Genomic DNA, 16,498 nt, shown 5'->3' with positions numbered 1-16,498 from the left:
AAACAAAAGCATTACACAACAATTGACACTAATTGGAGTATTTTTAATTGTGCCGACTTAGAGCAAGACTAAAACCTTTGGAAGAATAAATAACACTTTTCTACTTCCAAATGAAGAGTAATTGGTTTGTAGCTTACAGTGTATATATTGTATTGTGTATTGAAATACTAGGGTCAACACAGGTGTTTCCAATGATACTAATTAAGGTTCATTTATTGCAGCAGAGACTTCCCAGTGTGCCAACATGCACCACCCTGAACATCCAGGTCAAACAGAGTCAGGACCTTAATATCATTGGAAACACCTGTGTTTACCCTACTATTGTGCAGCTGTGAAAAATGTCTATTGTTGCATTTATACATCCCACACTAATGACCACAATGGCTGCTATTTAGCAAAAGTTGCATAGTTCACTTACTTGGTTCAGTTTCCTAGTTTTCAAGTGACATTTAGCTAACAACCTCTATCCGCTTTCCCATTATCTGCTAATGGTTAACTTATCAGTCTAGTAAGTTAGCATTAACTAGCCACCATAAATATTAGCACTCTAGCTAATGTTGCATTTAAAGTGTTTACAGGCTTTCTATGATTATATTAGCTAACATTTGATAATTTGCTAACAGTAGCTTTTAGTTTGACGACACAGGTGCCCACCACAAGCAGAGCAAGCTTATCTTTTGAGTTTACGCCATTAAAATAAAAGAATTTAAATTACCACCAAAAAGTTCATGCCAACTTCCACTAGAACTCACGAGGAGGACTAGAAGACACGGTTTGTTCGCGCGGGCCAGGTGTGATGTATTAATTAGTTCGGTAGGTGGAGCTGGGTGTTGTAGTCCGACTCCACGCGGTTTGTAGGCTGCAACCAGGGGGCATGCAACGTTTCACGACAGTTCTACGCCGTTTCCGGCACAAACACATGAACACCAGAGTGAGGAAAACATGAGAGGTCAAAAGTTATGGTCCTGATTTTTAACAGAAACGGAACGTAACACACAGACATGGTAGGTCTGACGTGATGCTCACTAACTGGAAACACAATCTGGAAACGGCTGCGTGTGTCGGTGATCAGCCGAGGTCGGTAACGGTTATTTTAAACGGCTACGCTAACGTTAGCTTTACCCGAGCGTGACCCAACGCGACGTGACCAGACGTCGATTTAATCCGAATTAAAAGTGTCTGCCGTTCATTCACGGCTTCACAGTGTGCCACAGCCTGACCACGTGTTGTTTGTTTACATTGTAACCGTAGGGCAGCTTGTTAGTTGTGTTTTTGTGTGAGTCCTCTCAGTGTTTTTCTGGTCTTTCCCTCTGCAGGCTAGTTCCATGGTGGCAGTGGGACTGGCTCTGGCAGCAGCTGGATTTGCAGGTGAGTTATAAAAGCAGAGATCAGAGCAGTCACCTTGAGTCACAGGTTGCATAGATACTGAATAGGTCATGGGTGACATACCCATGACCTATTCAGTATTTGTGCATTTGTTCACAATCTACAGAACACATACCTCTCTACAGCTCGATTCTGCACATAGATAGCTGAGAGGACTACTACATGCATTACATTATATTTGCAATTGGTGTTTCATGCTTTTAGATAGTAGAAAGCCCTCTTTACAAATCAATGTTAATTTGTATGCAGGGTTTGCAAAAAATAAATGTTTTGTCCATGCAGAATTGACAATGGTTCAACCAGACTGACAAGTGAAAGGCAGGAAAGGAAATAAATTGGAAGCTCAGCATCAAAACCTGTGCAGAACTTGTTTTCCCATTTAGCTTTTGCAGAAATACTCTTAAACCTTTAAGGTAGATCAGAAGTTTGGTCAGGGGGTAGCACTGACAGAATACCAGCTGAACGTACTACTACAACAACTGACACTGAGTAGACTGCAAGGCGCCCAAAAAACCTTTGAGAACTATCTGCACTATATAATAATATCAAGTTGGGTTATAAGTTGATCTCAGTGTACTGAGATCAACTTATAACCTGGATGTGTATACAGTACATACTTTTCAAAAAACTGATTCCGATGTCTTGTTGACATTGTCTGGAGTTAAGTACATGCGATACATGCATCGTATTTTCATACTGTTGAGAAAGGATGGTCAATAATTCATTGTTATGTATTGTTTTCTGTAGAATCGTAATGTGAAAATGTCACATTAGTGATCATTTACATTTATTATTCAAAGCACTTTCAAACTGACAAAATTAGTTAAGTTTTTCAGTTTTCCTGATGTAATGCATAACAGTGGTACATTATTTAAAATTATTTTACATTTGTTTGCCTTTATAATATCAATATTGGAAAAATATTGCTATTAATATTGATATTGATTTAAACTAATATATCCCAGCCTCACTACTACAATTCAGTAATTATCAGTGTTTAAAAACAGTAATAGCATTAATAGTAATAATTCCACAGATTTATATCAGATGATATAGATGTTTGATATTTTCTTTCCCTCTTCTTCCCTCTTCTTTGTCTCACAGGTCGCTATGCCATGCAGGCAATGAAGACAATGGAGCCTCAGATGAAGCAGGCTCTTCAGAGTTTCCCCAAGACGGTAAGAAGTAAAATATGCACACAGCATGTTTCTCTCCTGATGGAAGTATGATAAGTGATAGAGATGATCTCTCACTTTACTTACAATATGTATTTTTTTTCCTGGTAAAGATCAGTTAAGAGACCCATCACAGTGAGCTGTTAACTGTATGTCTTGTTGCAGGCTTTTGGAGGAGGGTACTATAGAGGGGGATTTGAACCAAAGATGAACAAGAGAGAAGCTGCCCTGGTTTTAGGTGTCAGGTATGTAAACACTTACCATAACTTCATCATCATTGAAATGTCCATATTCTGCCCTCGTTGTAATGATACACATCTGTTTGAAAGTCAGCAAAGCTTTCCTTTGCTGACTTTCTTTAATGCATTCGGCCTGTGCTGCATGTTAACCTGTTTTGCTGTATCATTTTCTCTCCACTAAAGCTACGTTTTGTTAACCCGAAGTAATCAAACTGATTATAATAATTCACTGTTGTACCACTGTTCTGTCTTTCAGTCCGACAGCCAACAAAAACAAGATCAGAGAAGCCCACAGAAAGCTGATGATCCTGAACCATCCTGACAGAGGTAAGTGGGGCTTTTAAATTTTGCTGGTTAGATATGATTTGTTACTCATATTACTTCAGTTACAAGTACAAAAAAGTAAACTTCAGGGTGTACCATCTTTCAGCTGTAAGGGAAAAAATCTGAATGGAATGGGGGGAAGTGAAATTCTCCTGAAATGTAACCATGGACACCGTTTTTGTTTCACAGGTGGATCTCCCTACCTAGCGGCTAAGATAAATGAAGCAAAGGATTTGCTGGATGGACAGACAAAGAAATAGAAGCGAAAATGCTCGTGGTGACACAAATGTGATTCCTCACCGATCTTATACTTGTTGCACTGGCTGACTTGAGCAATTACCAGACTTTTCTAACTGATTCTTCTCAAATAAAATCACTGTACAAATTGTTAACAGTATTCTCGCTTGATTATGTTGTTGTTTGTTATTTTAGATTCTCTAAGGTGGTTTTCCTCAAGACGGGAACCTTAAATGATATATGCACATTCCTAATAGTAGCGTTTTAGTATAACAGCTGTTAGGGTGGGTTACACATACATACACCACCAATATTGAGAAACTTAACCATTCTGTAGCAGCAGCAGTAGGATGTTCCATTTGCGTTGGCCATAACTGTATATACGGCCAACGCAATAACTCTGTAAAAGAGTGGAAGTAAACAGTACAGCTGATATCAGTGAGTTAAGATTTTGCTGGATTGCATGCTACTTCCTGTGAATCCCCTTTAAGTACATAGGCAGGAGCTGGTACTACCAATTAAAAACTGCCATACACTTACTCAATAAAAACATGGGCTTTGATATCATGAAATCTTGGGAAATCAAGGATTACAACTTTAATATTTATCATAAATTATTATTGGAGGTACATGACCTAAGGCTTGTGACAACCAATCACCTGTGCACTGAGGTAGAAAAGAAAAGGACTGCAGATAGCAACACAGTTGAATTGTATTGGTGCAACTTCAGAGAGACAGGCACAGTCAGATTTTAGATCTACATGGAAGATCATGTTTATTTAAGAACTACCTGCATACAAAACATATTGCACATCAACCAACCAGAACGATCCTTTAAAAAAAAACACAAAAAAAACATACTGTAGTTGACCCAACAAAAACACTTGGGATGTCACAACTCTCAGTAGTCCAAATTGTCATGTCCTAAAAGAAAACCCTACATAATGCATGTTTTAGTGTCAAGAAAAAGAACGGCTTCTCTTGTTTTGTTTTGTTTTTTTTAAATACTGTACATTTTTCAAAATAAATAAACCAAATAAATCTCCTTCCTTTTTGTGGAACAGTCGTGACCAGTTTCCAGCCAGCCAGTCTGTGGAAGAACCATGAAAATGACATCATTGTCACCTGGACTTGGTTTTCCAGAAACATCTCAACACCAGGGGTAGTCTGGTTCTTACTGCTTTAACAGGACTTTGAAATAGTGGGCATGTAAGAGGGAATTTCTGGGAGGAAATGGTACTCAGTATCTCTCTCAATTTGAAATCCTCTAATCTCTACAATTTGAAATCAACTGCCGGATGTTCAGCAGTGAGATGTTTCCAGGAAAACCAGCACTGATGGCTACATCTCTGTCCAGCAATAAACAGCAACAGGCCAGTTTCCAGACTCGACTACAATCAACTTTTTAAACAGAAAAAGTTTACGTTTCAGTGCAAAGAAAACAACTTATCTATTGTTTGTTTCTTTTCCAGACGCTGTAATAACACTTCTTCTATGACTGAAGTGGTTGCATATTGAAAAATAAAGCAGCTAATGTCAAACTCCTCAACAGATATATATAAAGGATAACTGGACTCATTTTCCCCATAAACATTAAGAGTAAACACACCTGATTTTGAAAAGATATGCCTCTGAAATCCTTTCAGGGTCTCTCAGTGTTTGCCTCCGCTTGCCTACATGTAGACCAAGGGGGCAACTCATCTGGTTCACTTGTGGCAGACGATGGTCACCAGTAACACAGAAATAAGTGAAAAGATTTCAGATGGTGTGCAGAGCCAGGCAACAACATGTTGAATCTACTCTCAAGGCACAACAGCTGATCACATGTATGTCAAACATACTTGGGTTTCCAACAAACCTATCTGCACTGTGGTACTGCTCATGCAGAATATTTAATTTACAAACTGTTTCAGGTGCACAAAACATCCTGAAAGAGGTTGTGGAAGCATCTTTCTAAGCCCGCCTGGTAAATGGCAGACCTTTTTTTTAATTTTTTTTTTTTAAACCCTGCTATGATATCATTTTTACCGGTAAAAAAAGAACTGCTGCATTCACACCACAGTATGGGTTTGAGTGGAATCCCTGTCTGCATTTTATAAATAGTGCCTTCAGTCCAACCTCTCCCTGAGCTCTCAATGAAGAGTGGACTGAAAAGCACAGTTACATAGATGCCTGTAAGTGTGTGTGTGTGTGTGTGTGTTTGACTATCTTTGGCAAGCTCATACAGGAAGAACTATTGTACAAAAACTGTAGTAAAATGAATAGTTGGACAGAAGACGTGTGTAAAGGGGAGGTTAAGGTTCAGACCTTGAAAACCTGTGCAGTGGAACAGGTTTCAAATATTTGTAAAAGTAAAAAAAGAACAGTGCTTGTTGTATTTAAATGTTTCAATTTTAAACCTGCTCTAGAGACAGGGAGATTCAATCAAGTGCAGCCAGAGAATTTAAAATATCTGAAACCATTTCCTTTGCTCAGGTCTGACTAAGAGAGTCCGTTAACAACAGGTTGCAGGTTAGAGTCCCCCTGGTAGGAGACTTTGGCAGGCCTCTCAGTGGAAGACCTGGGAGCTCTAGGGGCATTGCTGCCATCACCATCGGCAAGATTGTTTTTGGAACCATTGGTGGTTGCTGGAGCAGATGGTGGGCTGTGCTCGGCGATGGCATCCACCTGACCCTAAACAGAAAGTAGCCAGAACAAAAAAAAACATTTTAGAATAGCTGATAGTCAAGAAAAAGCACAGACAAAAGTATTATGAAAGATCAATGGAAAGACTTCATAAAAGGTTAACTGTACTAACCACGTCCTTGCTTTTCTTGACGTCCTTGGTCATCTGTCTGCTCTGAGATTCAGCCCTGGATATGTAGTCAGCCACGGTCACTGTACAGACAACAGAAAAAAGAAAACACACTGGTCATGCCTTTTTGTCTGTTTTTTGTTTGTTTTTTTATAACAGAAGCCGTCTGTCAAGACCCTGTCTGACAGTCTGAAAGGAGCTTTTCAGACTCCTAAAGCAGCACCTCTTTTTGTAGTATACACTCACCTAACTGTTCACTTGACATCCAAAACATCACAGAAAAATGAGTTAGAGGTCAGGTTTACTGTGACACACCACACAAAGCAGAACTGCCATTATTTGACAACTTGACAACATGAAAACAAACCTAATAGTCTTGTTAGTGAACAAGTACTGCACCTGTGAAAAATACATGCAAAGAGCAAGATGCATAATTTTATTTCACACGGCAGATGAGTGTGGACAGTGTAGGTCAGTCAACCAACCAATCACGCCCAGTCATTTAGCAAAAGCCGATGGGGCAAACAACAGTGAAATACCACATATTTAAAGAGATCAAATTTTTGGGTTTAATATGTGTTGGTAGCACACAAACTTTAAGCCAAGCCATTAGGAGCACAGTCCAGGGGTGAGGGGATGGCAGTGGCTATTGTTACCTGGCTGCCTTTCCTCAGGCAGGCGGATGCGGCGACGTCGACTACGGTTACGACGCTGAGGTTTAGCTTCGGGGTCATCTAGGGGTGTTCGGTGGTCACAGAGAGAGGGATTTGGGGCTTAAATTGTCTTTTAAACCAGAGACCTGTCTTTGAACTGCACTGGCTGCTTTTACGCTTAAAAGGGGTAAATAATGCAGTGGTGCACATTTCTCTGTTAACTCTGAGAAATGTATGACAGAGTTTCTATTTCTGGTAATTTTAGCAATTTAGACAGAGTTGTCTGTCTTGAGTTTGTCTGCACACGAGGTATTCTTGTAAAATCTAAATAAATCTAAATAAAGCGACTTTCATACCTATTCCATTTTCGCTCATTGAGGCGTTGTCCGACTCGCTCATGCCATCCATCAGTGTGGCGTCCTCGTCTGTCCTGCGTCGTCGAGATCTTCTGCGGCGGTTTGCAGGCACGTTGGACTCACTAGCATCTGTATCAGCTGTCTGGTCTGTCTCTGTGTTTACCTCAGAGGCTCCATAGGCATGGTTGTCCTCATGATCCCGAGGACCTGCTGATTTACAGAGAAGAGGTTATACCTGGAGTCAAACTATGACAAGAGAAAGATACAGGTGTCCCTCTCTTTATATCCTTTTTTTTTTTTTTTTTTTACCAGAGCTGTTGTGGTATCCTCCTCGTCCTCCTCTTCCCCTTCCTCCAGACCCTCCACGGCCTCTGCCCGGTCCAGGCCTCCTGCGACCATCTCTTAATGGTCGAGGTCCCCTCTCCCTCTCCCTCTCCCTTCAAGTCAGTCAAATAAATCAGTCAATCAATCAAAATCTAAATTTTAACCCTAGTCAAAACTAACTAAGATAGATAGCTCCACATTTTGTACATTTTTGGGTTTGATAAAAACACAACTCACCTGTCGTGGTCCTCTCCTGCGAGGGACCAGTCACTGAGCTCATCTTTGCGCTCTGAGTCTGTCTCAGAGGCGTTGGACTGCTCTGAGTTGGTGCCTGGAAGAATCGAGAGGGCAGAAAGACAACCCCACAAAGGTCAGGACAGATGTCAAAAAGTTCTATTCCTGTCTTCTCGCACACAAAACTATTTTACCAACACACTATCTCACAGCAAATAAGTTGATTTTTTTAGTATTTGATTTTAAAAAGGTGCCGACCATATCCGGTGCTGTAGCTGTGGCCTCTGCGTCCACGTCCTCGTCCGTTGTAGGAACGAGTGACGTGTAAAGAAGACGAGGAGGCATTAGCACTACCATCTGTATTATATCCACCTCCTCTTTCCCCTCTCTCTCCTCTCTCCCCTCTCTCTCCTCTCTCTCCTCTCTCTCTGTCAGCTGGTCGGTGACCCTGGGTAATCTGACGCAACTGTTCGTCAATCTGCATCCTCTCCAGACGAAGCTGCTCAACCTCCTGGAGAGGAAAAGGAAATAGAGGACATTGTTAGAATAAAGTGAAATAAGACAAAAGGAAAAGCAAGAAACAAAAAAACAAGTTTTGAAAAATCAAGCAAATCCGTAAAAAGTATTTTTTTCTTAATCACTAGACACACATGCATAATCATCCTACAAACATCAACATCACATCTTGTGTGTCTTCTGTCGCTCTTTCTGAATCTTGCTAGGCTGCTTCCCTGTGAACAATCCACAATCTGCCTCAGCTCTTCCTAGCTGCACACACAACACACAATGTGCAGACAGCACAAGACACACACATGCAAAGTGCAAAATGCATGCACAATGAAATATACACCGCAGAACAGCAAAAATTGTTGATGATCAGAAGTTTGAAATATGTGCATGGTTTTCACAATAACCAAAAAATAATAATAATCAAGTATTCCCACCAGGAAATTGTGATTGTGAGGTGATAATAAAATATTTAAAACTTCCAAGTCAACGTCTGTCATTATGAAACTAACTTCAGCTCTTGTGCTCCTTTGCCTGTGCTGTGTATTTTTTCCTCAATTAAAAATGTTTTCTTTTCTTTTTTTTTATGCTGCAACATACAGATTTGATTTATTACCACAAACCTACAACGTGACAAATTAGTCGCTGTGCAGAGTCTGACAGATCCTTATGCTTTTCATGTCATTTTCATGTCAATTTAGTGAGTAGAAAACATAGCCAAATAAAATATATGGTCTGCTTTTCCTTCACAATGTTTAGTTTTCAATTAGAGAATCTACTTCAGGTATGACTGTATTTAGTATTTTTGCATTTTGTCTGAGGAACCCTAAATTGTTTATCATTCTTATTAAATAATCTATGATTTACATACTTCACTCATCAGTTATCATTTTATTTGAGTGTATGCACAGCATAAAAAGCAGTGTCACTGTTTAGCAAAGCTTATAAAGCGCTGTAGACATGCTGGTGGCTAAATACATGTTAGTTAGACTCTATAGATGGAAGTTGAACCACTTCATGCTGCCTGCCTGAAGCTGTGGTGTTAAAAACAAGCCCCTTTTCCCACACACACACACACACACACACACACACACACACACAGGTATATCCTTACATTGAGGTAAGAGATGTGGTACTCCAGCAAGACCTGGACATTTCCAATACTCTCTTTAGTACCAACAAAGGTGAATGGGACCATTCCCTGTGTCAACAAAACACAAAAACACAACACACATGTTAGTATGGGACTGAAGTGTGAACATCATTTGTATAGAGCAAACAAAACTCGTGACACTAATCAGATCTCTACAGCAGCTTTATCAGTAGAAGTAGGAATGTGGCAGTAGCAGGCTTACTTCCTGTCGAGGCTGCTTGTTGTCATTGTCTCCCTCTATCCTGACCCTCACCACACCAGACTTGTCCACAATCTCTTGGATGACCTTACCGTTCTTACCAATCACTTTGCCTGAGGACAGGGAGCAGGGAAAAGATGAGAAGGTGACTAGTGACTAGTGATAAAAAACAGTCAAAAATATGATGACTGAACTTTTGTGTTTGTCTCTACATACCAACAAGATTCCTGGGAACCTGGACAGAGTCCTCCAGAAACTCTAGGTAGCCCCTGGCCTTCTTCACTGCCTCTGCTGACTGAAAGACAACACAGGGTTACTTTATCTGTCAAACATTCAACACACACACACACACAAGATGATCTACTTAAAATAACAACAAATACAGTAAAAAAGAATGTGCACCTATGCAGTCCTACTTGTTTAGTATGAAGATGAGTTCAAATATATCCACGCTGTTCAACCTTTGTTTTTGTTAAGACCTATGTCCAGTCGTGCCTCCACCAACACTCGACACACAACACCCTACCTCTCCATAAATCCTGAAGGTGCCAGTCTCCTCATCCAGCTCAATGGCAGTGACGCCTGCAACTTTCCGTGCTTGCTGGATGTTGCTGCCATGACTGCCGATAGCCAGGCCCATCAGGTCCAGTCTCACCATAAATTCCTCCTGGAAAGATGACACCAGCTGCCTGGAGCTCTACACAAACACAGGGTGGGTTTGATATATTATTAGGGATGCCAAAATCGATCAGCCGCCGGTTGTATTTGTTTACTAGTCAGTCTTGATGTGACGTGAAGTCAAGATGTTGCAAAGCTAACAAAAACAGGGATTTTTTCATCTTATACCGTGTATAACTTGGATCGTATCTAACGTGGATCATAATATATCAGGCATGCAATTAATCTGCAGATGCTGAAGATCAAATATTTCTTTGGATGTACATTTTTTTAAGACACAACAAACGCCAAAATGTGGCCTGCAACAGGCTAAATAAGCCTTGTGTTTAGCCTCACTCGCAGTCCCTGTCAGCCAGTTAAGAGGAGTGATGAGTCAGCAGTCGGTATAAAACAGAGCAGTCATAAGCCATTTGCTATAAAGATCTATTTCCATTCATGTTGGATGAAATTTACACTTCCCTGGCATGTTTAGTTTTTGGTAATGGGCTTATTAAAGCGAGACAAAAAGCTGAGGAAGAGCTGGTGACAAGTTAAAGAATGGAGAGACGGTGATGCCAGATTTAAAAAAAAGGAAAAAAAGAAAAAAAAGAAAAAGCTAATTACTGTTTAATGACTTAATGAACAAAACTTTGGTCAAAATATAAGACATTATGTGGTTTATTTGAATTTCACGGACTTATAATATAAAAAAATAATCGGTATCAACCGTGGATCAGCTAAAAAGGCTCATAGATGGATGGCAATCAAAATCGGCAGTTATTTGTTATTAATTGATATTTTAAAATGTGATTCTTTTGATTTGATCACAACCCTTGAATATATTATATTATATTACATATTTAGAAACTAATAATTAAGTATAAAAATGGTGCTTGAAAACATTTGGACTTTTACCAGCTAGTTATGAGCGACAAAATAAGTGCTGCTATAAAACCTTTTCTTTATCTTGTGCTGTTCATAACTTCATAAGACACGGCCCTTGATGTTACCATGGTGACCAACTGGTAGTTAAATTACCAAGCTGAGGTCCCCCCCTCTCCAAGGTTGCCAAGCTGCCACGTAAACCACAGTGTTCTTGTTAACAACTGACCTCCAGGTGCTTTGTGGCCTCGTGGTTGCGTGACATTAGCAGCAGTTTGGTCCTAATGCTGCGCAAGTGCATGTCACTCAGCAAAGACACGCGCTTCACTGTCGTCTCATTCATGGACTAAACACACACAGAAAATAAAAGGAAGAATTAATGTTGAGCAGCTCCCTTGTCAATAACGTAAAGATCAAAAAGAGCTGAGTCATCTACTGTACGAGCATACATAGTAGTGTAGATGTTACAGAAATATTTAAATGTCAGCACAGAAAGCCATTTACCACGATCACTAGTTGGCTTGTCTCAGGGCAGTATGAAATGCGAAAGGCTCCAACAGCTTTCTTAAACTCCTTGTGCGCGTTCTCATTCTGGCACCTGTAATATGAGAAAATTGTAGCACTTTGAACTTCCCAATGTAAAAATGTGCTTATGGCTAAGCTCTTTTAAATAATTTTAAATCGTAATCTTGGATTTGCACTGTAAGTCCTCTTAATCGTTTTAATATATGTATATATTTTTTATACATTCTTTTTCTTTGTTCTTGCTTTTAACTGTGTGTTTTACATTTTTTTAAATTGTTTGTTTTTTTATGCTGTTCTTTTTAATGTCCTAATGTTTTAGCGTCAAGCTGCTGTACTTACGCTTCTTGAAGATCCTGAGGAACAGGGACAGTGCACTTATGGAAGGAGTTCTTCGTGATGGCCTTGTTAGGGTTTACTGGACGCAGACGCTCAAAGGTCACTATCTCATTGTAAGTAGCGTCGCAGGCTGCATACTCTATCACATAGAACTGAAAAGACAGACAGACTCAGTGTGTCAAATAAAACCTACTGCAGCTCTTACACATTAGCATTCTTGGCTCAACGCTCTGCTCAGATATCAGGTATTATAGATAGATTTAATACTATTAACAAGACACAGATACTTGTCTTCATAAGGAGCAATACTTACATCCCCCTTCATCATGCGGACTTTAGCCAGCCACCAACCACAAGGCTCCTGATCATTGGCTCTGGACAAGATCTGAAGGGAGGTTAAGACCAACACAGAGTGAGACAGAGACAAAAACAATGTGAGGCTGAAACAAGGAAAAAACATTTTTTAAAGTTGTATGCGTCTCCTCCTCACCTCCACCTCCTCGCCCTCTCCAATGTCCTTCTTGCCGTCCGCGGGTGGTAGCATCCTGACATCATTGAAGGGCACCTGGCGTTCTGGCTGCCAACTGAAAAAAAAGATGGTAATTTTTACCTTGCTAAAACATGAATAGTCTTACATTTGTCTTGAATATTGAATTCGACATGTTTTATGAAAGCATAAGAATACAGGAGAAAGAGAGGCTCACTTGTTCTCAAAGGCAATGGTGAGAGAGTCATCGTGGATATCTTTGACAAAGCCCTGTAAGACAGACAGAGACACAAGACGGGGGTAAGCGAATACTTTAAGAATGTGACAGCTGACTGAAATGAAGAGCACAGACTGTGCAGGTCAAACAGGAAAGAGTCCACTTTGATTCTTCATGCAAAAATATAAGAGGCATGGATTACAGGCACATGGTTTTAAGGTACAATTACAAGTTTGAGTACTGCAGTGTTCATTAATACATTAAGAATATCTGCTTATACAGTTACAATGTACATCAATAACTAATAGTGGCCTTGACCAATGAAGACAACAGTTTCCCATTGTGTGTCGTGTGTGTCTATGTCATGTGTAACAGTAAACTCATAAAGTAATAAAGGATTACTACATATAACTACATATTACTCTAATCACATCACTTGTGGAGACACAAACACAGTTACTAATGATTAAGTAATTAGTTGTTAATAGTTTTGTAGCCCTCAGCTGCTGGTTCAGAGTAAATCAGAAGTGACTTATGAAGAAAGTGGTCAGTATGTCAAATGACAGATATTTATGAGCTAATCATTACCTGATGACTGATTAATATTGAATCTCTCGTCAGGTCTCTCGTAAATCATCTTTATTTATTATATTCTACCCTATTTAAATCTAGTGATGAGAATTGATAAGACACCAATGCCAATATCGCTTCTGCTTAGCGGTCTGATTCTTTATCGATCCCCTTATTGAGTCCTGGTCAATTTTCTGTGTGGGAAAAAAAGTTAGCCAACAAAGGTCTGCAAAAGCTCAACTGTCTGATTTAGAGTCAGTCAGCCCGAGAACTAGCGGTAACTATAGTCTGTCTGTCGTCACCTAAAATAAATGGAATGAAACGAGAGAAGATTTGCACAGTATTTGTTTTCATTTAGGGTCTGCTCAGTCCGCCTGCAAGGTGCTGCTGTTACAACAGGATATTTACCCTCAGTATCAGACATGCTGCTGACTCTGGAAGGCTAGAGTGTCAAATACATAGAATTCCTGAAATTTGAAAGACAGGCCATGTTGTGTAGAGACATGTTTCACACATTATTGGAAATGAAAAAAAAAGAAAAAAAAAAACTTAAAAGGAAGCTCGGAGGCATAAGACTATTTGAAACCGTCTTCAATTCCCATGCCTAATTATATTATAAATAATAATAAATGTAGCTTATTGAGCTTTGAACATTTTTTGTTTATGACCAACGTTTATTTACTTTCTAAGATGTCATATGGTAACACCTTCAATAACAGATCACAGTAAAATAATACACACAAGATGGTGAACGGGGGGGAGGGGGACTGTTTGATACAACGCTGCCAAAGCAAATATCATCAAACTTCCTTTTCTATTACAGAAACAAAAAAGTGGAATGATCAGAGTGTATTAGCTTTGACCAGTTTAAAACTAATGTTAAAAATGGCTGGAAGACAAACAGCCGTATTGTTACAGAAATGATGTGGATTCAATTTTAAGATTGTTCTGTGCATTGTTTACCTGTTTATTGTTATGTGTGCACACTCTACCAGACACTACAGATGGAAACGTTCAGCTATATCTGCTGTATTACACCGATTACACCGTCCCAGTTGTAAACAAACCAATTGATAGTAAAAAATAATAACATGTAGTCCTCCATTCAATAACTATAATCAGTAATTATCAGGTCACGATTTGTTCCCACTCGTTCTGTAGTAAATACTCAGATTTTGGAATGTTTGTACCGTGTTTTAAAGTTTTGACATAAAAAAGATGAATCGAAAAACAATCTACAAAAAGTCAACAATAAGAAAACATTCGACGCAGCCCCGGTCTGCTCTTTTGCACATCATAAATACACATAAAGACACACCAGAACTGAAGCTTTTCTCAGCCATTCAGGGGCTTATAAATGTGTTAAAGCCACTTGATCATCTTGTGTAGAGGTGGCGCGTCAGTGAAATGATTTTTTAATGGAGACACTGAATCACACAGCCGTATAATTCAAGAGCCGGAGCAGCTGACAAGCAACCAAGTGTACAGAGTGACTCATGAAAGCAGGGGCTGGGTAGACAGAGAAAAGCAACCGGGACAGTGTCAAAGGGTAAAGGAGTGATCTGAAGAATGGAGGTGAGGCCAGGGGGGTTAGGGAGGGGCTGAGAGGCCGGAGGAGGAAAGGAGATGAGAAGGAGAGAGGAAACACACAGAGGAGATGGGAGTAAAGGAGACGGGACTGTGACAGGCAGCGAGTCTAGAAATAGCTTTTTAAGTGTACGGTATCACTGACCCTGTCCTGACATGCCAACTGGTCAGGATTGACAAGGAACAGCTGGCTCACACACACACATACAGAAAATAGCTTCGGCATGACGAAGTATCAAATAATAGACAGCCAGTTGAGTAGGTGCCGTTCAATAAGAGCTTAAAATGCCGAGACACGGTGTCTACGAATTATCAAAAAAATACCTCATTGAGCTAAACAGCCAAACTCTGTCTCCAATAACAGTTACACAACTCCACGAAGCGAGTAAATGATGCAGCTACAGCCGGCTGACACAACAACACGACGCCTGACCACAATCCACTAACTCGACAACTAGCAAGTTAGGCTAACTTTTAGCTCGAGGAAGCTGCAACCGGACGTCGAGTAACGTGAATTACAGCCTTTATCGCTCATATATGCCGGCTAACGCGGACAAGACCGTGTCTGTCGGGCTGTGAGCGTGAAGAAAGGTCGACGGTGAAGTGACAGTCGGCGACGACGTCCGAGCGACGCTAGCTTAGCCAGCTAATTTGGGCTAGCATCGCTAGTGCGAGCTAATGCTGAGCGATTAGTGTCTCCAGAGCAGGTCGGAAACTGTTGCCGCGGTCCCTGAGACTTTAAACTAACACACTGTGTCGTGTAACAGGGCATTGTGTTTATCGCTGAGTTAATAAGCAGGTATTTACCTTGTAATAAGCCCCGTTGGAGCCACGGACCTCCACCACCAGTTCTTCCATATTGGACACGCAAAGGATGTTGGGACGACAGGTGCTCCTTAAAGCATCAGTGAAGTTAAAGCGCGGAGAGGTGACAGCGCTGTGAACTCACTGAAATACTTCAATTAGTGCAACAATAAAGCTCATAATAAAGGCAAACTCATTGTAAATAATCATATCAATCAGTTCACAATGTGCTAGTATCATAATCTGTAACTGGAAATGAGGTATTTTGTAGTCTTTGTCCTTAACTGAGTAGTTCCATGTTATACTATAATGTTTAGTCACCTACATTTATCTGGTAACTTTACTTTTAGTAAGATTTAGATTAATAATACAAAATAGAATGACCAAATAAATGATCATGTATTATTATAGATTAAAATAAGACTTTGTCACTTTATTACTATCCAAAAGATCTGAGTACTTCCCCTTCCACTGGTAACTTATATTATGTATTTACTCAATTACTGTGCACAATTAATTATTTTAGTATCCAACTTACAGACTACTTATTTCAGAAAGCAAATATTAATCTATGACTTTTTTTTACCCTACTGCATTCATATTGGACAACTCTTTTTAAGATGCTGGTTACTTTGCAGATTAAGATTGTCCATGTTATCATCTTATAAAATATGCTGCACCATATATCGCTGATGTAAAGACAACAAAAGTCTATATATGCTATATACAGCATAAATATATACAATTCATTGTTTAACTGCAGTATGGCATGGGGATTTCCAGAGCCTGGCAAGGTTGCGGTTGCTATGGTGATAAATTGGCTATTTCGCAAGAACACTGCCTGGCAGAACA

General features: G+C 39.9%; 2 protein-coding genes and 1 long non-coding RNA gene across 9 annotated transcripts in view; 1 reads left to right on the top strand and 2 right to left on the bottom strand.

Annotated features, from left to right (window-relative positions):
* Positions 1-858, bottom strand: part of LOC109139169 (uncharacterized) — a 166,177-nt gene extending 165,319 nt beyond the window's left edge. Inside the window, exon 1 of one of the 3 annotated variants that reach the window (XR_003464075.1) lies at positions 753-858. This is a non-coding gene — a long non-coding RNA (uncharacterized LOC109139169). Of the gene's footprint in view, positions 1-418; positions 446-715 lie in introns of those variants that run through there. The other 2 variants (XR_003464072.1, XR_003464074.1) reach the window with 2 other exon arrangements.
* Positions 859-880: 22 nt separating this feature from the next.
* On the top strand, positions 881-3,516 carry dnajc19 (DnaJ (Hsp40) homolog, subfamily C, member 19). The gene is made up of 6 exons (XM_010736606.3): positions 881-1,004; positions 1,317-1,368; positions 2,491-2,564; positions 2,727-2,806; positions 3,057-3,127; positions 3,314-3,516. Exons 1-6 carry the CDS (start codon positions 1,002-1,004, stop codon positions 3,382-3,384), a joined length of 351 nt encoding a protein of 116 aa, XP_010734908.2. The 5' UTR covers positions 881-1,001; the 3' UTR covers positions 3,385-3,516.
* A 589-nt stretch (positions 3,517-4,105) lies between these two features.
* fxr1 (FMR1 autosomal homolog 1) lies at positions 4,106-15,766 on the bottom strand. Of its 5 annotated transcripts, none has more exons than XM_010736603.3 (18): positions 15,650-15,766; positions 12,686-12,738; positions 12,472-12,565; positions 12,295-12,366; positions 11,985-12,133; positions 11,625-11,718; positions 11,350-11,466; positions 10,108-10,278; positions 9,798-9,876; positions 9,585-9,694; positions 9,344-9,439; positions 7,981-8,233; positions 7,726-7,819; positions 7,474-7,601; positions 7,165-7,374; positions 6,812-6,889; positions 6,159-6,238; positions 4,106-6,034 (listed from the first exon to the last, which is right to left on the bottom strand). In XM_010736603.3, the coding sequence occupies exons 1-18, from the start codon at positions 15,698-15,700 to the stop codon at positions 5,843-5,845; spliced, it is 2,121 nt and encodes a 706-aa protein (XP_010734905.1). In that variant the 5' UTR covers positions 15,701-15,766; the 3' UTR covers positions 4,106-5,842. The 5 variants fall into 5 exon arrangements, with proteins under 5 accessions (XP_010734905.1, XP_019122044.1, XP_010734907.1 ...); XM_019266499.2 differs by having other exon boundaries at positions 9,344-9,436; XM_010736605.3 differs by having other exon boundaries at positions 9,344-9,430.
* Between the last annotated feature and the right edge of the window lie 732 nt (positions 15,767-16,498).

This window comes from Larimichthys crocea, chromosome XVII (genome assembly GCF_000972845.2).
Source record: "Larimichthys crocea isolate SSNF chromosome XVII, L_crocea_2.0, whole genome shotgun sequence".
NCBI classification, from domain to species: domain Eukaryota; kingdom Metazoa; phylum Chordata; class Actinopteri; family Sciaenidae; genus Larimichthys; species Larimichthys crocea.
This window is presented reverse-complemented; position numbering and strand designations above follow the sequence as displayed.

Bases quoted from the DNA above. Each gene is read 5' to 3' on its own strand.
- dnajc19 (XM_010736606.3), top strand. The intron at 2,565-2,726 runs GTAAGAAGTAAA...GTCTTGTTGCAG, and splicing joins TTCAGAGTTTCCCCAAGACG to GCTTTTGGAGGAGGGTACTA. The intron at 2,807-3,056 runs GTATGTAAACAC...TCTGTCTTTCAG, and splicing joins GCCCTGGTTTTAGGTGTCAG to TCCGACAGCCAACAAAAACA.
- fxr1 (XM_010736603.3), bottom strand. From the start codon at position 15,700: ATGGAAGAACTGGTGGTGGAGGTCCGTGGCTCCAACGGGGCTTATTAC. The intron at 12,367-12,471 runs GTGAGGAGGAGA...ACCTCCCTTCAG, and splicing joins GAGAGGGCGAGGAGGTGGAG to ATCTTGTCCAGAGCCAATGA. The intron at 6,239-6,811 runs GTAACAATAGCC...TTGTCTGTACAG, and splicing joins GCCTGAGGAAAGGCAGCCAG to TGACCGTGGCTGACTACATA.